Genomic DNA, 20,098 nt, shown 5'->3' on the forward strand with positions numbered 1-20,098 from the left:
AATATAGCTTCAGTTGCTAGTGGATAAATGGGTTGTACCATTACTACCCTGGTAATCTCAGTGGAAAATGTAGAGGGGGGTCAGGGCTACATTTTGATGGGAATTATAGTGGTGATACTGAAACAAACCCAGGTCCTGGTAATATACAAAGACCTGAATTACCAACAAAGAAGTCAAGTTACTAAGGGAACATCAAGGTTTACTCAGATTTATGAATGCAGTTTCTTGAGCATGTATACATGTATGGGACATAGTTTGGTTGCACTTGTGTACTCCAAGATTTTGGAGATGGGTCAATGGAAGTTTTCAGTTATCAGTACAATACTAGATTAAGGGAAATCACTTTATGATGAGTTGTACCCACATAGAGTACATATTATTTCACCTGTTTGCAGATGTTACATGTATTATTTTAACATGAGTATTTTAGCTCCACTGTTGACTTTGTTGAGTGGAGCTTATCATATGAGTGATTGTCCGGCGGCGTCCGGCTTCTGTAGTATGTAGTCTTTTTCTTCAAATCCGTTAAACCAAATGCTTTCATATTTTCAACATAGGTTCTTTGTTAGTCCTTTCTCGGATTTGTTCATTTCATGATGTTATCTTCAATTCTCTAATTTTGATGAATATTTTTGTCATTTTTGGTAGAAAGTGATATTTTCGTCTTCTTGTTAAAAACCGCTAGTCTGATTGCTTTGATATTATACATATATGTACTACAGGTAGACCTCTCTCAGATTTGTTCATTTGATGATGATATCTTCAATTCTCTAATTTTAATGAATATTTTTGTCATTTTTGGTAAAAAGTGATATTTTCGTCTGCTTGTTAAATATTGCAAGTTGATTGCTTTGATACTATACAATAGGTACCTCAGGTAGACCTCTCCTAAATTCTTTCATTTCACGATGATTTCTAATTTTGATGAATATTTTTGTAATTTTTGGTGATATTTTCGAATTCTTGTTGAAAACAGCAAGTCCGATTGCTTTGATACTATACATATTGTATCTAATGATATCTTCAGTTCTTTAATTGAAATGTGCATTGCTAACAGTGGAGCTATCTCAGTCGACATGCTGCTTGTATAATTTAATGACGGGTACTGTGACATTCATATCTTGTTTAATATCCATTTTTTCAGAGTGAAACATTACTTCAGAATGAGAGTAAATCAAGAGTAAGACTGGAAGAGGGACTACAAGAACACAGGGCATTGATTGATGTCTTAACTTCTGTAAGTACATAATATTCTTGCTCAAAAGTTGGTGGTATTTTTACTCTATTTGAGGCATTTTTGCATGGATTTTATTTTAATCTGGTATATACCTGAAAGATATTCCAAAACAAATAATAAACATTCAATTCACAGTGAGAAATGTGTTTTCACAAAATGAATGGATATGTAATCTTTTTAATTTTTTTGTTTGACTTGTGACTAGAGAAAATAAATAGGTATCAGTTCACATTCCTTCCATGTCATTTGAGCTTTTGTCTGATGTAGGATGGTAATTGGCTTTTTCCTTCTTTCACAGGAGCTTTTAACAACCCAGGATCAGTTTCTAAACATGCAGGCAGAGTTCAACCATTATAGGATTAATACTGAGTCACAATTGCATTATGTCAAGGTAGATAATGTTAAAATCATTGATATCTGTGCCTCATCACCCTCCAGTGTCAACTGTTTGTGTTACGGGTGGTTTGATTGATGACAATTTTATACAAAAATGTCAAAAATACATTCTATCCAAGTAGAATCAATGCAACATGTTATATAAGTGGATGAAAGTAGCATTTTATCATCTATCACCACGTTAACATATCACCATAGAATCTTAGTGACCAATATTAACATATTTTTCAAAAAACTTGGTATCCTTGAAAGCAATTGCTCTACTGTATTTACAAACCCAAAATTGCATGTGTTGTTCACTGAATCATTAATTGATTGAATTCAACTAAATTTTGCCCTTTAGAAATACACCTGAATGTACAGTTCTTGGTGTCAGGGCAGATTTCAATGTAACACACATTATTTTTTAAGGGATTTGTTATCTCAGATTTACAATTCAGGCGCCTTGCACTTTATGTTTATTACAGAGTATTGCATACTAACCCCTTTGGTTAATGAGATTTTAATTTCATAAACAAATGGGATAGTTGCCAATTATCATATATACTGGTTAAATAAAATCGAAATAACAGTGGATAGCTCCCGTAGGGGGCGTCCTTCCCCTGTCATCTGATTTGCATACTTCCATTTTTAACCACGAGATTGATTCACGGTTGAAATTTGGGCTTGCCAAAATATCATTGTTTTTGCGGTGGAAATACATTGTTACCACCCATCAACACAGCCACCGAACTATTAGTGTGTCAGGAAGCTCTTGTGGACATCAAGAACTTCGTACTTAGTCACCTTGAGTAAAAAATTGTAGTTTTAGTAACAAAACTCACAAGCCCGCCTTCAGTTTCAAGATGGCGGAAAATATGGATACCGGAGAGTTGAACACCGTTCATCCCAGCACTTCGGATTCAAACACTTTCGGACGAAAGTGTGAAGAGTGCCATATATCGATGCTCACTTACGATGATCACCGTATTTGCATTCCATGTGGCAGAAAATGTAATGGGCACATCAACTGTCGAAAACCACAACAGCGAGTGGTACCGACAAGGAGGACCCCGAATTCAAAATCCGCTCCGATGCTATCACGAAAGGTGCGGTTATGGTCAAGAAAATCTTACCTCTACCGATTCCACCGATGGCGGACGCCCCACGTTTCTCAATCGGTTTGTCTACACTGCCGAAAAAGGACACTTTTGTGACTTTAGCAATGCTACCATGGTCTCCCCGACTGACACAGGGCGCTGCTATAACACAACGTGTGATCAGAGGAGGCAAATGGGATCGTGAAGTTACCGAGAAAACCGCTACAGCCACCAAGGACGACTTCTTGGGGACTAACCGGGACGATTGGAGCAGACGCTACCAAAAAGTTATACCGCCCGCTGATGAGTGGAAAACACCGGTCGGTACCGACGCCAGCCTGCACGAAGGACCTCTCGGCGTACAACCACCAGAACTGGAGCCATGCGTCCGGGAAATGGTCGCCGAAGGAAGTATAACGAAACATCCACTCGGCAAACCACAAGTTTACATCCTGTATTGCCTGTCCCAGTCAACGCTATGTAGATTGGAAAACAATGTTTGGGACACTTCTCTTGCATTAAGCCATAGAGAATTTTTCACTACTACTACACAAATTCAGTTAGCGAAATTCAAAACGGGCAACATCACCAAGGATGAACTGTTTAGCACATTAGAGCCGCTGTTGGTCGCTACTAACGTCGTCGACGCTGACATAATACAGAGTCATCTCCAGTTACGAGCGACTATTCAACACTCTCGCCGTGCAGCAGTTTGGTCCGCTATGCTAAAGACAGCCGCCAACGCTGAAATCAAGAACGAATTGGCGACGATCGATTTCAGAGGGACCAAATTATTCGACGGAAAACTCAGCGCTGTGAATTCTAAGTTGGATGAGAAAGCAGCGGCAAAAGTTAACCGTGTGATGATCGAAGGCGCTAATAACAAGTAGAGCATCGCGACCAAGGCGAAGCCAGTTAACCAAGCTACTACGGGTCAGCCCAAGGGAAACGCAAAGGCAAACCCGAATCAGGCAAAAGGAAAAACTGGAGACCAGCAGCGACAGAATAAACAATTCTCGAAACAGACTGGTAACACTAAAAAGTCTTCCTGACTATACGTCAGCAAATATGGTAATGTATCAAAACAAGGTGCGATTAAACATGTCAAATATTACTCAAGTTTCCGAGTATTTTTGTCAAACAAATCAAACCACAGATCCCCTTACACATATACCACTTGCATTAAACGATTCGGTTCAGTGCCCAGGTCGGCGGGAACCAAGTCGTGCAAAACATGGTGCATTAAGCGATTTTGTTCAGTGCCCAGGATGGCGGGAACTCAATCGTGCACAACAAAAACACGGTCGGCCGCACCTCAGGTCGGTGGGCGATCGTATAAACAAACAACCGGCCGAATGCGTGGACCTAGGGAGAATGACGCATCGACCGGTGAAAAAACAGAAATCCGTAAGGCAGAGTCCCTACTCCCCTCCAGGTTGGAAAAAAAAGGGGGGGGGAAGGACGTTAAACGGGGATATAACGCTGCATTCACTCCAGGGGGAAATGGAGAAATCGGCGATGTCAATGTATACCACCACAAGCGACCGAGGGTTGGTGAGTCCCTCGACGCCGGTGGCACTGCGTCTGCAGAAATGTTTTCCCCGGTGGAAAGAAACGATAAACGATCCGTATGTGATATCGATAATAACACACGGCTATCGAATACCGTTGATAAAAGAACCGAAATGCGAAAAAAGAACATGTATTTCGGGGAAACCGGGCTCTACTCAGTCAACAATACTGAAAGAAAGCGTGGAAATACTACTCGAAAAAAAGGTAATTCAGCGGGTACAAAACCCGAAAAATTCTTTCATCTCGAGGTTATTTCCCGTCAAGAAATCCAACGGTGGGTACAGGCTGGTGCTGGATTTAAAGGAGTTGAACAAATTTGTGAAGAAAGAAACGTTCAAAATGTTAACTCCGGCACTAGTGAGAACGTCAATTCAAAAAGGGGACTGGATGACGTCCCTCGACTTGACCGACGCTTACCTGCACATACCAATACACACAGAAAGCAGGCGCTTGTTACGATTCGTGGTGAACGGTGTAACGTATCAGTACACCGTCCTACCTTTCGGCCTGACGTCAGCCCCACTTCTGTTTACAAAAGTTCTACGCACAGTGGTGGCGTTACTGCACAAGAACGCAGCAGACGTCAACCCCTACTAAGACGACTGGCTGATAAAAAGTCAAAATCGGAACCTGATTGTCAATCAACCGAGTGGACTGTCAGTCTACTGCTAAAGCTAGGTTTTCTGATAAATATGGAAAAATCAGAATTAATACCGACGCAGAAAATAGTCTTTCTGGGCATGGAACTGGATGTGGAGAAAGGCATGATCCGACCAGCCCAGCACAGAATCGACAATGTACAAAAAATGATACAATCATTTCTAAAACAAAAACAAGCCACACTACGCCAGGTAATGCGACTAGTGGGGATGTTAACTTCGATGAGGGGCTTAGTACCGAGAGCGGCACTACAGTCCAGACCGATCCAACGCCTAGTGTTAGACGCACAGTTAAAAATGCGACTATCAAAGGACGGGATAAAATACGAAAAACCGGTACTGTTCACACCGGCCTTTCTGGAATCACTTCCGTGGTGGGGCAACCTCAAGAACCTCACGGCGGGGATTCCCATGGACAAGGCGAAACCGACAGTAACGTTGGTGACGGACGCATCCATGACGGGCTGGGGAGGGCACTGCATGGACGGGATTGCACACGGTCAGTGGAACGAAAAACAAAGGAAATTTCACATAAACCGACTGGAAATGCTAGCGGTGCAATTCTCCCTGCAATCCTTCAAAAAAGCGGTAAAAAACCGGGCCGTGTTAATAAGATCCGACAATCAGACTGTAGTAGCTTACCTCAACAAGGAAGGGGGAACGAAATCACAGTCGTTAAACGACCATGCTGTAGCAGTGCTAAAGTGGTGTGCACAAAACAAAGTCGAGCTGATGTGCAAACATATACCGGGAGTCCAAAACGGTGTAGCGGGCTCGCTATCCCGGGGGAAACCCTACGACGACACAGAATGGGAGCTGTCACAGACGGCAGTAAACCTAGTGTTCGACATGTGGGGGGAACCCCAGGTAGATCTGTTTGCAACACCGGAAAACAAAAAACGTCCCGTTTTTGTGACGCGTTATCCGGACAAACAGTCACTGACGTGGGACGCACTTCAGATGGAGTGGGGCGGAATGTTCAGTTACGCATTCCCACCATTTCCATTGATCCACCGAACGTTACAAAAACTGGAACAATCGAAGAACTCGCACATGATTCTAGTGGTACCGAACTGGCCGTCTCAGACTTGGTTTCCGTTACTGCTGTCTCTGCTAACGGACCATCCGAGAAGCCTGCCACAAGAAATCACGTTGACACAACCCGGCGGTTATACACCAACCAACCCGGAGCTGTACCAACTTCACGTGTGGAAACTATCCAGCAATTTAGAATTGCGCAAGGGTTTTCAAGCCAAGTGTCGCAAACAACGACGGCCGGGCTTAGGGATTCCTCAAATGGATTGTATCAATACCACTGGGAAAAATTTCGTAATTGGTGTCTTGCAGGGGATATACATCCACTCTATCCCTCTTTGCCCCAAGTAGCGGAGTTTTTTTCTTATTTGATCAACGAAAAAAGGTTGAAACCGGGGACAGTAGAAAACTATAAATCGGCGATCAACTCTGTACTCAAACTAAGCCTAGGCAAAAACATTTCGGATGACACGACAATCTCTGATCTGTTCAAGGGCTTTATTACACAGGCGGGCCCCATTGAGAGGTACAAAGCACCTGCATGGAGCTTGTCAGTAGTCCTTGAAGCGCTACGACGATTCCCATACGAATCGAAGGAATTGGCGTCACTACAGGACTGGACGAAAAAGACTGTTTTTCTGCTAGCACTCGCTTCAGGGAGGCGAGTTAGCGAAATACACGCTCTGTCATTTGAAGACAATTTTACGGTGTTTTATCCCGATAAAGCGATTTTAATGACATCAGTAAAATTCAGAGGAAAAAATCAGAAACTGCACGAGACGGCGACTCCGATCGTTATCCCGGCACTGAGCAATATTTCCAATGAAAAACAAGACAGAATTCTTTGTCCGGTACGTGCGCTAGCTTATTATAAGAAACGTACTTCCGGGGTCAGAAGGGGTCAAAGGTCGATGTTCGTTTGTTACCAAAAAGGTAAACAAAGCTCAGCGGCGTCGAAATTCACGTTAGCGAGATGGGTAAAAGAGACAGTTTACCACGCTTATAGTGATAAGTATTTGAGCACAGAGGCAGGCAAAGTCACTGCCAAGATGCATGACTTAAGAGGCATAGGTAATACACTGGCATTTGCTAGCGGAGCTTCTTTAGCCCAGGTGCTAGCAGCCGGGTCCTGGAAAACTAGCAACACTTTTCTCTCTTATTACCTGAAAGACCTAGCGGCCGAGTCACAGGGCCTACACTCGTTAGGCTACCTAGTGACAGGCCAAGTTGTAACGAAACAATAGGGCATGTAACTTCCCGCAACTGCAAGAATTATTCAGTTAGCGGGAGTTATACAGTTAGGGGGATGGAATTTTTTCAATTCCATAATCAGGTGGGGTAGTATTTATCTGCCAAGAGATATTCTCTGGTAATCTGTCCCATTTGTTTATGAAATTAAAATTTCATTAACCAAAGGGGTTAGTATGCAATACTCTGTAATAAACTTTTAAAACTAGTGCCGAAGGCGCATATTAGTTTTTATGTTTATATAAGAGATTGCATACTTACCTTCCCACCCAAAACCACCCCAGATAAATAGCTACGAATCAATATCGTGGTCAAAAAGATCTGGAAGTATGCAAATCAGATGACAGGGGAAGGACGCCCCCTACGGGAGCTATCCACTGTTATTTCGATTTTATTTAACCAGTATATATGATAATTGGCAATTATCCCATTTGTTTATGAAATTAAAATCTCATTAACCAAAGGTAAGTATGCAATCTCTTATATAAACATAAAAACTAATATGCGCCTTCGGCGCTAGTTTTAAAAATTAAAATTAGTGACATGTTAAAAATAGTAGGTGTTATTCCTGAAATAGTTTTATAAGAACTAAATAGCTGTATAGGTGTGCAATCAGTGATAAAACTATCTTGAATTGTATCAGCTTTTTATTACCAGATTTTCTTAACTCCCACAAGATTTGAATAATTTATTGTACACCTCATCTGCAGATGAATGTAGTCGTCTTTAATAGCGAGTTGTGCATTATGTAATCCTTGCCGCGAGTCTCCACTACAACTTAGTGCACCCCATCTAAGTTGAGTGTTTAATACAGAAATAATTACTGTGAGATTTAAATTTTTAATGTCTTCTATCTCAGCAAATGATCTCTTCAGTTATCAAAACACCTGAAGGCGTACCGTCTTCAGATCTACATCCCATCACGATTCAACAACCAGCTCACGGATTGTACAAAGCTTTTGATAGACAGCTAGGTTATCAACAAACACAGCAGCAGTCTAATCTGCCATATCAGTTTGAAAGTCAACTACCGCCTGTGACGATTTATGCTTCCCAAGAACCCCATCAAGATAATGATGTCATTGAACAAGGTGAATAATTAATTAATTCTTTGTTTGATTTCCACAGTTTGAATGAACATCCTACCTGTATGCTTGAAAAAAACATTGTTTAAGCTATAAAAATAACGCTTTCTAGAGGGAAAAAAGCTCATATCATATATAACACATGTCCCAAAAGAATCATAGTCTCAGAAGAGTTATAGATTTATCACATTGTCTGAGAGCAGTGTTCTACCTAAAAATGAAATCAGTGTGGGGGTATAATTTACATAATCAGTAGTTGTGATGAGTACCGTAAAACTCGGTCACCTTTAAATAATTGTCGTTGCAAAACTGTCGGGTTTTTAGAATGCAAAATAAAGATAAATTTTCATCCACTTTTAGACAATTCAACAAATATATAAGTTGGGTTATATACAGTTGCAGAAATAGAATAGTTATAGAAAGTCATGTCTTTAAACAAATTTTTTGAGTAAAAATAAGTGAGCAATTTCTGGTCAAAATTTTAGAAGTGTCAGAACAGTGTAGCTGTAAAACGAGGCACTGTGGCAGTCAGAATAATGACTATGGAAGTGTCAGAACAGTGTAGCTGTAAAACGAGGCACTGTGTCAGTCAGAATAATGACCACGGAAGTGTCAGAACAGTGTAGCTGTAAAACAAGGCACTGTGGCAGTCATAATAATGACCATGGAAGTATCAGAACAGTGTAGCTGTAAAACGAGGCACTGTGGCAGTCAGAATAATGACCATGGAAGTGTCAGAACAGTGTAGCTGTAAAACAAGGCACTTTGGCAGTCAGAATAATGACCACGGAAGTGTCAGAACAGTGTAGCTGTAAAACAAGGCACTTTGGCAGTCAGAATAATGACCACGGAAGTGTCAGAACAGTGTAGCTATAAAACAAGGCACTGTGGCAGTCAGAATAATGACCGTAGAAGTGTCAGAACAGTGTAGCTGTAAAACGAGGCACTGTGGCAGTCAGAATAATGACCATGGAAGTGTCAGAACAGTGTAGCTGTAAAACAAGGCACTTTGGCAGTCAGAATAATGACCACGGAAGTGTCAGAACAGTGTAGCTGTAAAACAAGGCACTTTGGCAGTCAGAATAATGACCACGGAAGTGTCAGAACAGTGTAGCTGTAAAACAAGGCACTTTGGCAGTCAGAATAATGACCACGGAAGTGTCAGAACAGTGTAGCTATAAAACAAGGCACTGTGGCAGTCAGAATAATGACCGTAGAAGTGTCAGAACAGTGTAGCTGTAAAACGAGGCACTGTGGCAGTCAGAATAATGACCATGGAAGTGTCAGAACAGTGTAGCTGTAAAACAAGGCACTTTGGCAGTCAGAATAATGACCACGGAAGTGTCAGAACAGTGTAGCTGTAAAACAAGGCACTTTGGCAGTCAGAATAATGACCACGGAAGTGTCAGAACAGTGTAGCTATAAAACAAGGCACTGTGGCAGTCAGAATAATGACCGTAGAAGTGTCAGAACAGTGTAGCTGTAAAACGAGGCACTGTGGCAGTCAGAATAATGACCACGGAAGTGTCAGAACAGTGTAGCTGTAAAACGAGGCACTGTGGCAGTCAGAATAATGACCGTAGAAGTGTCAGAACAGTGTAGCTGTAAAACAAGGCACTTTGGCAGTCAGAATAATGACCACGGAAGTGTCAGAACAGTGTAGCTGTAAAACGAGGCACTTTGGCAGTCAGAATAATGACCATGGAAGTGTCAGAACAGTGTAGCTATAAAACGAGGCACTGTGGCAGTCAGAATAATGACCACGGAAGTGTCAGAACAGTGTAGCTGTAAAACGATGCACTGTGGCAGTCAGAATAATGACCGTAGAAGTGTCAGAACAGTGTAGCTGTAAAACAAGGCACTTCGGCAGTCAGAATAATGACCATGGAAGTGTCAGAACAGTGTAGCTGTAAAACGAGGCACTGTGGCAGTCAGGTTAATGACGGTGGAAGTGTCAGAACAGTGTAGCTGTAAAACGAGGCACTGTGGCAGTCAGAATAATGACCATGGAAGTGTCAGAACAGTGTAGCTGTAAAACAAGGCACTGTGGCAGTCAGAATAATGACCATGGAAGTGTCAGAACAGTGTAGCTGTAAAACAAGGCACTTTGGCAGTCAGAATAATGACCATGGAAGTGTCAGAACAGTGTAGCTGTAAAACAAGGCACTTTGGCAGTCAGAATAATGACCATGGAAGTGTCAGAACAGTGTAGCTGTAAAACAAGGCACTTTGGCAGTCAGAATAATGACCGTGGAAGTGTCAGAACAGTGTAGCTGTAAAACAAGGCACTTTGGCAGTCAGAATAATGACCACGGAAGTGTCAGAACAGTGTAGCTATAAAACAAGGCACTGTGGCAGTCAGAATAATGACCGTAGAAGTGTCAGAACAGTGTAGCTGTAAAACGAGGCACTGTGGCAGTCAGAATAATGACCATGGAAGTGTCAGAACAGTGTAGCTGTAAAACAAGGCACTTTGGCAGTCAGAATAATGACCACGGAAGTGTCAGAACAGTGTAGCTGTAAAACAAGGCACTTTGGCAGTCAGGTTAATGACGGTGGAAGTGTCAGAACAGTGTAGCTATAAAACAAGGCACTGTGGCAGTCAGAATAATGACCGTAGAAGTGTCAGAACAGTGTAGCTGTAAAACGAGGCACTGTGGCAGTCAGAATAATGACCACGGAAGTGTCAGAACAGTGTAGCTGTAAAACGAGGCACTGTGGCAGTCAGAATAATGACCATGGAAGTGTCAGAACAGTGTAGCTGTAAAACAAGGCACTTTGGCAGTCAGAATAATGACCACGGAAGTGTCAGAACAGTGTAGCTGTAAAACGAGGCACTTTGGCAGTCAGAATAATGACCATGGAAGTGTCAGAACAGTGTAGCTATAAAACGAGGCACTATGGCAGTCAGAATAATGACCACGGAAGTGTCAGAACAGTGTAGCTGTAAAACGAGGCACTGTGGCAGTCAGAATAATGACCATGGAAGTGTCAGAACAGTGTAGCTGTAAAACAAGGCACTTTGGCAGTCAGAATAATGACCGTGGAAGTGTCAGAACAGTGTTGCTGTAAAACAAGGCACTTTGGCAGTCAGAATAATGACCATGGAAGTGTCAGAACAGTGTAGCTGTAAAACAAGGCACTTTGGCAGTCAGAATAATGACCATGGAAGTGTCAGAACAGTGTAGCTGTAAAACAAGGCACTTTGGCAGTCAGAATAATGACCGTGGAAGTGTCAGAACAGTGTAGCTGTAAAACAAGGCACTTTGGCAGTCAGAATAATGACCATGGAATTGTCAGAACAGTGTAGCTGTAAAACAAGGCACTGTGGCAGTCAGAATAATGACCATGGAAGTGTCAGAACAGTGTAGCTGTAAAACGAGGCACTGTGGCAGTCAGAATAATGACCATGGAAGTGTCAGAACAGTGTAGCTGTAAAACAAGGCACTGTGGCAGTCAGAATAATGACCGTGGAAGTGTCAGAACAGTGTTGCTGTAAAACGAGGCACTGTGGCAGTCAGAATAATGACCATGGAAGTGTCAGAACAGTGTAGCTGTAAAACAAGGCACTGTGGCAGTCAGAATAATGACCGTGGAAGTGTCAGAACAGTGTAGCTGTAAAACTAGGCACTGTGGCAGTCAGAATAATGACCGTAGAAGTGTCAGAACAGTGTAGCTATAAAACTAGGCACTGTGTCAGTCAGAATAATGACCATGGAAGTGTCAGAACAGTGTAGCTATAAAACGAGGCACTGTCAGTCAGAATAATGACCATGGAAGTGTCAGAACAGTGTAGCTATAAAACGAGGCACTGTCAGTCAGAATAATGACCGTGGAAGTGTCAGAACAGTGTAGCTATAAAACAAGGCACTGTGGAAGTCAGAATAATGACCGTAGAAGTGTCAGAACAGTGTAGCTGTAAAACGAGGCACTGTGTCAGTCAGAATAATGACCATGGAAGTGTCAGAACAGTGTAGCTGTAAAACGAGGCACTGTGTCAGTACTGCTATGGTGTACATGTTTCTAGTGAGAACACAAAAAAATGGCAATACATTGTATCCATTTTGCATTTTGCTATCTGCTAAGGACATAATTTTTCCAGTGTACCAACTTGTCTTTTTAATGGATAATAAAAAGAATATATTATTCAGTTTTCTGAACCAAATGCATGATTAATAAAATTGTTTTATTCAGTCTGCTGGGCTAATAGAATGGTGAATGTATTGCCGTAATGAGAAATCTTTCTAATACCTGGGGGTACTGGAATCCTTATGAAGTATTGTTCATATTGTTGCAGATAAAACAAAGAAAAAAAATCCTATATGTGTGATATATATTGTTTGATTGATTGATGTGTTTGTCCATCATGTTTGTTTTAGATGGTGATAGTACAAATGAATTAGCTGAGCAGTTTTCATCAGTTCTTAGCACTGTGCCATCTTATGTTAAACCTCTTCAGACTGCTGTAATGATATCACCTCCCAGACAAAGAGATAGAAATACCCTGCATAAAACATCAGGTGAGTTGTCACACACAATGATGACAATGCTTCTTACTTTTGTACAACTAAATTGTACGTCACATTGCAAAGTCACACAAGATTATGATAATTTTTAAAATGCAAAAGATGGTATGTATTGTAGAAATTCCAAAATATTCGTTTCCATGACTGAAAAAAAACACAGTGAAATGAGGTTAATAATGGTATATAAATGTATCTATCTACAGAAATACCAGTTCAACAGCTGTCTGGTGAATCTGTTGCTGTCTCATCATCCACTACAGAAGTGAAAGTGGTTACCATGACAACAACATCCTCTAATACTCAAGCCCAAGACTTCACCCAACAGATAGCGACATTAACACAGCAACGTAGTGATGCACAGGCCAGATTGCAGTCGTTACAATCGTATAGAAGACCACTATCTGATGCTGGAAATGTCAACCATCATGGTAAGATGAGTACCGGTAATTCAAATATTGCGGATTACTTTTCATTTTAGACAGAAATAACAAATTTGGTTTGACTGGTTTGCACTGAAGGATTGATTTTGTAGGCATCCCAAGACAAAATACTATCCCAAAAATCAAGTTGAGTTTACCAAATTGAGTTTTTCACTGCATTTTACTTTTCTAATTAGAGAAAAATAATATCTATATAAGTTGAGGGCGCTCTATAAGGAAAAAAAAATTTCACAATGCTTTATGAGTCTTGATTTCCCAATAAAAAAGTAATAAAACTGTTTTAAGAATGTGTCTGTAGTAAGCCCATCTACTAAAATATTAACATCTGATCAATCACACATTTGTTTTTGTCTTTTAGTTGATTTATTAAAGCCTACTGAGACTGAATCAGTGTCTCCATCTATCTCTCCAATTCCCCATGAGAGGTCAGTTGGTCTAACTAAGACCATAGCCGTAACCATGCCATGTGTTGATCAATTGGATCTATCTGCCACAAGTACACCATCACCTAAACTACAGCAAGGCAAAGAAAACAGGTAAAAACTATATTATAAAGAAGTAGTGGGGTTGTTCTGTATTGTTTGACGAGTGATATGTTGTACCATGTTTAGAATGTATGAGACAACAAGACACATTTGATCACATCAATATGGTGGACCATGTTTAGAATGTATGAGACAACAAGACACATTTGATCACATCAATATGGTGGACGATGTTTAGAATGCATGAGACAACAAGACACATTTGATCACATCAATATGGTGTACCATATTTAGAATGTATGAGACAACAAGACACATTTGATCACATCAATATGGTGTACCATGTTTAGAATGTATGAGACAACAAGACACATTTGATCACATCAATATGGTGGACCATGTTTAGAATGTATGAGACAACAAGACACATTTGTTCACATCAATATGGTGGACCATGTTTAGAATGTATGAGACAACAAGACACATTTGATCACATCAATATGGTGTACCATGTTTAGAATGTATGAGACAACAAGACACATTTGATCACATCAATATGGTGGACCATGTTTAGAATGTATGAGACAACAAGACACATTTGATCATATCAATATGGTGTACCATGTTTAGAATGTATGAGACAACAAGACACATTTGATCACATCAATATGGTGTACCATGTTTAGAATGTATGAGACAACAAGACACATTTGATCACATCAATATGGTGTACCATGTTTAGAATGTATGAGACAACAAGACACATTTGATCATATCAATATGGTGTACCATGTTTAGAATGTATGAGACAACAAGACACATTTGATCACATCAATATGGTGTACCATGTTTAGAATGTATGAGACAACAAGACACATTTGATCACATCAATATGGTGTACCATGTTTAGAATGTATGAGACAACAAGACACATTTGATCACATCAATATGGTGTACCATGTTTAGAATGTATGAGACAACAAGACACATTTGATCACATCAATATGTTGTACCATGTTTAGAATGTATGAGACAACAAGACACATTTGATCACATCAATATGGTGTACCATGTTTAGAATGTATGAGACAACAAGACACATTTGATCATATCAATATGGTGTACCATGTTTAGAATGTATGAGACAACAAGACACATTTGATCATATCAATATGGTGTACCATGTTTAGAATGTATGAGACAACAAGACACATTTGATCACATCAATATGGTGTACCATGTTTAGAATGTATGAGACAACAAGACACATTTGATCACATCAATATGGTGTACCATGTTTAGAATGTATGAGACAACAAGACACATTTGATCACATCAATATGGTGTACCATGTTTAGAATGTATGTTTAGAATGTACGAGACAACAAGACACATTTGATCACATCAATATGGTGTACCATGTTTAGAATGTATGAGACAACAAGACACATTTGATCACATCAATATGGTGTACCATGTTTAGAATGTATGAGACAACAAGACACATTTGATCACATCAATATGGTGGACCATGTTTAGAATGTATGAGACAACAAGACACATTTGTTCACATCAATATGGTGGACCATGTTTAGAATGTATGAGACAACAAGACACATTTGATCACATCAATATGGTGTACCATGTTTAGAATGTATGAGACAACAAGACACATTTGATCACATCAATATGGTGGACCATGTTTAGAATGTATGAGACAACAAGACACATTTGATCATATCAATATGGTGTACCATGTTTAGAATGTATGAGACAACAAGACACATTTGATCACATCAATATGGTGTACCATGTTTAGAATGTATGAGACAACAAGACACATTTGATCACATCAATATGGTGTACCATGTTTAGAATGTATGAGACAACAAGACACATTTGATCATATCAATATGGTGTACCATGTTTAGAATGTATGAGACAACAAGACACATTTGATCACATCAATATGGTGTACCATGTTTAGAATGTATGAGACAACAAGACACATTTGATCACATCAATATGGTGTACCATGTTTAGAATGTATGAGACAACAAGACACATTTGATCACATCAATATGGTGTACCATGTTTAGAATGTATGAGACAACAAGACACATTTGATCACATCAATATGTTGTACCATGTTTAGAATGTATGAGACAACAAGACACATTTGATCACATCAATATGGTGTACCATGTTTAGAATGTATGAGACAACAAGACACATTTGATCATATCAATATGGTGTACCATGTTTAGAATGTATGAGACAACAAGACACATTTGATCATATCAATATGGTGTACCATGTTTAGAATGTATGAGACAACAAGACACATTTGATCACATCAATATGGTGTACCATGTTTAGAATGTATGAGACAACAAGACACATTTGATCACATCAATATGGTGTACCATGTTTAGAATGTATGAGACAACAAGACACATTTGATCACATCAATATGGTGTACCATGTTTAGAATGTATGTTTAGAATGTACGAGACAACAAGACACATTTGATCACATCAATATGGTGTACCATGTTTAGAATGTATGAGACAACAAGACACATTTGATCACATCAATATGGTGTACCATGTTTAGAATGTATGAGACAACAAGACACATTTGATCACATCAATATGGTGTACCATACATGATTTTAACTGGACCACTTTCTCAAACATGCATTGCAAAATTTAGTTCATGCATTATACAATTATACTTTCCTACACCTTGCTATGTAGTGAAGTTGAATAATCAATACTGCCTAAATAAAAAAAAGTGAACATCTGAAAATGTTGAAACATTCACTCTCTATGTCACTCTGCAGGTTGAGTGATGTACAGATCAAGACAATAAGCAATTTAACAACAGTAGCAAGTGGTGCTAAAACACAGGTGAGTTACAGAATGAAACTGTTTTTAGTTGTCTTAGAATACAGGTGATGGATGTTCTTGGAAAATAGAGGCATTAAAATAGTAATTGCAATGTCATATGCATTGAATTATTTATTTGCAAATTAAAAACTATAGACTAAACCATTTGTTTTTATGTAAATTAACCTCCATTTAATTAACCAACTGCTTGCTGAACTTTTTCTTTTCTTATTTCTTTGAATCATCCTTTTTTATGGTACTCTGGCTGACGACCCCATGCAATTTACATGGCTTTGACCAAACCTGGTATTTTTGTTTCTGAAAACCTGTATGAGTGTGGGTGTATAGCCAGATAACTAAATGCTTTGTGACTTGTGTATCTTATTAGATCAGTCATGTTAGTTAGTAATATCATGGTGTCTAATAATTTGTTTTCTGTTTTCTATTCCTCAGGACTCGACAAATGCTGGATTCTTTGCATTGAGCTCACACTTCAAAAAGTAATACCGCCCTCTGTGTTCAACATTAGAAATGACTTTGAGATGAGTAGCCTTGTATCGCATGCCAATCAGTTTGAAATGAATGACATTTGATTATTCTAATGTGCATGTATTATTTACTCTGTATTCTTGTTAAAATCTGATATCCATATTCACAACACTCGCTATCATGTCCAACAAAGCTTAGTCTTAAGACTTTGTACCTACTGTTTATAGTGTTTGTACAGTTGACAACATCCAACCACATTCTACACACTACCAGTATTACAATTCAAACATGACTCTTGATGTCAGATGTTAAAACAATGTTCTCCTTGTACTCAGACATATACATCAGCTAGCAGGCAATTTGAAAACATCTTTTTGAACAACTCCATGCATGTTACAGTGAATTGCGTATTCATGAATGCCTAAGTGAATTTTCTTGAAAGTTAGACATCAAGAAAGTAAGATTATATCTCCAGCAGTCAGTGCTGATTTGCAGAAAATTACGCATTTACCAAATTGGTCGAGTTGTTGCATTCCTATGATATATTGCGTTCTACAGAGATTCAAACATAACCTGGAACAACAAGTTTCCTTTGTTTGATGTAATGTCAGATGTTCAGACAATTTTGTTATTGTGGATGGAGATATCAATTATAGCATTATTCATTATAGTCATTAAGTCAAGAGATAATGAACAGCTTTTATTTTTACACATGGCTTTAACATCAAAATGTATCAAGATTGTTTTACAGTCATGAAGACAGTTACTGACACCTTCTCCAATAAAAATAACTTGCTGTATAAGAAGATTTAACAAACTGACTAATTTAAATTAATTATTAATTAAGCCAGACTTAATTTTTAAACAATTCAAGTTTATTTTTTTAATACTGATGTAAACTATACTACTATATCAAATTTTACATGAGAAAATCTATAAAAGAAGAAATGAATCTTGTCAGCAGTAAGAAATATTCTGAAGCATGTCACTGCCAAGAATTTTAAAATAAATTTTGAAATAAAACATTTTTATATCAATTAAGTTGTGATACACTTTTTTTTTACTCACAGCCAAATTATATGGCAACAAAGACTTGGATTATCATTCTTAATAGATGTTTACACTGGAATATAGATTTTGTAGCATTAATGTTTGTCCTGTATGCAATGAGTCATACCATTAAATATTGTTTGGTAAAACTCAAATGTCAGCAATGAAAATATTTTGTTAGCCCCCGCCGGATCTGCGATCCGGGCGGGGGTATTAATTTGGGTCGTGTCTGTGCAATGTGTGTGCACATTTTCATGTTACCAGCTTTTTCTCACACATGTGTGATCCAATTCAGTTCAGAGTTGGTACAGAGACAGAAATTGATGGTGCTATGGTGCACATCAAGTTATTTTTTCGATTCTTCAAAGTTTCACTGTGTTTTTCCTTGATTTTTAACATTTTTCCTTCAAAATCCGACTTTTCCCGAAATTACCCGAGTTTAATCCAAGTTTTGATGACGCTTACGCAGTTCTCGTCTCGGTGGAAATCAGTCAATTTTGTGAGGATATTGTATCCCGGAATTGTATCTTTATTTGCGCAACGCTTCTATGGACAAAATTGTGTCTCGTCACTTTCAAAGGTAAGAAACTGTGCTTGTTATGGCATTTATACACTTTGTATTATCGTTTGTGTCTCGGGTTTGGTGATCGTGAGAAACTATTGCTAACCTGTCGAGAGTTTCGCCAGAAAAACTGCCTTTTTATTATGGTTGTAGGAACTGATTATGTATTGTGTAAATTGAAAGTTTACCTCGTGACTTAAGAGGTTTGCAGTGCTCTCACCGGGATTCAAACGTGGTGGTGGTGTCGACGCAATGCTGCTCTGAGATGCTTGCCAGACTCTGCCTCGCTCAAAATCATTATCGCCATGCTTGATTTCCGCAACATTTACATTTGTTTATGATTTCCACAGCTATTGTTCTATGAGATGCGTCCTCGCTGTTCATAAACAGCCATAAACAAGTTTAGTTGGGTCGGCATGTACTCATTGAAAGTGTTGGTTTATTTACGTAATCCACTGATCACGCAATAGGCGAAGTTAAAAATATGTCGCTACTCAGGAGAGCTTGCCCACAACGCTAAATGTCCCAATATAAACGTACCGGTACGTTTATTTTTTCCACAGAAAAATTCCACCCGGCACATTTTTATTTGCGACGGTACGTTTATTTATTTTTCTAAATCCGATTAAAAAAATCATGCCTTTTTAGTCCCCGTTCGGACGTAGGCCGAAAACGGGGACTTATGTTTTGCCCTGTGTGCATCCGTTCGTGCGTCCGTGATCACCTGCATCTCGAACATGCATGGACCGATTAAGTTCAAACTTCACTCATACATCACACATTATATGGGACATATGCACATGCATTTTTTTCATGATCCGATTAACGATAGCCGAATAGCGGCCATTTTAAGGCCGAAAATGCATCAAAATCACACATTTTCACCATTCCGGACCCGGATCTCAGTTATGCATGGACGGATTTTGTTCAAATTTGGTACATACATTAAACATAATAGAACCTTGATGCACGTAATTTTTTTTTTGGATCGGGTTTGAAATGGCCGACTGGCGGCCATTTTGTTTTAAAGAATTCAGTTCTGGATCCGCATCTGAGACATGCTTGGATTGATCAAGTTCAAACTGCACACACACAAGGTACATCATGTCACAAATATGTATGTGCATTTGTTTCATGATCTCATTAATGATAGCCAAATGGCGGCCGCTTTAAGGCCGAAAATGCATTGAAATCCCACATTTTCACCATTCCGGACCCAGATCTCAGTTATGCATGGACGGATTTCGTTCAAATTTGGTACATACATTAAACATAATAGGACCTTGATGCATGTCATTTTTATTTTTCGGATCAAGTTCGAAATGGCCGACTGGCGTCCATTTT

At 39.3% G+C, this 20,098-nt stretch overlaps 1 protein-coding gene across 2 annotated transcripts in view; it reads left to right on the forward strand.

The window, feature by feature from the left end:
* The window catches only part of LOC100373205 (spindle and centriole-associated protein 1-like), a 72,731-nt gene extending 54,552 nt beyond the window's left edge, over positions 1–18,179 (forward strand). For both annotated transcript variants that reach the window (XM_085503052.1, XM_085503053.1), the window contains 8 exons: positions 1,145–1,237; positions 1,536–1,628; positions 8,086–8,317; positions 12,691–12,831; positions 13,041–13,265; positions 13,636–13,813; positions 16,608–16,674; positions 17,107–18,179. In XM_085503052.1, the coding sequence (XP_085359178.1) occupies positions 1,145–1,237; positions 1,536–1,628; positions 8,086–8,317; positions 12,691–12,831; positions 13,041–13,265; positions 13,636–13,813; positions 16,608–16,674; positions 17,107–17,157 (1,080 nt within the window). In that variant the 3' untranslated portion in view covers positions 17,158–18,179. The remainder of the gene's footprint in view (positions 1–1,144; positions 1,238–1,535; positions 1,629–8,085; positions 8,318–12,690; positions 12,832–13,040; positions 13,266–13,635; positions 13,814–16,607; positions 16,675–17,106) is intronic.
* The last annotated feature ends 1,919 nt before the right edge of the window (positions 18,180–20,098 follow it).

Source organism: Saccoglossus kowalevskii, chromosome 9 (assembly GCF_978046115.1).
Source record: "Saccoglossus kowalevskii chromosome 9, keSacKowa6.1, whole genome shotgun sequence".
Lineage (NCBI taxonomy): Eukaryota > Metazoa > Hemichordata > Enteropneusta > Harrimaniidae > Saccoglossus > Saccoglossus kowalevskii.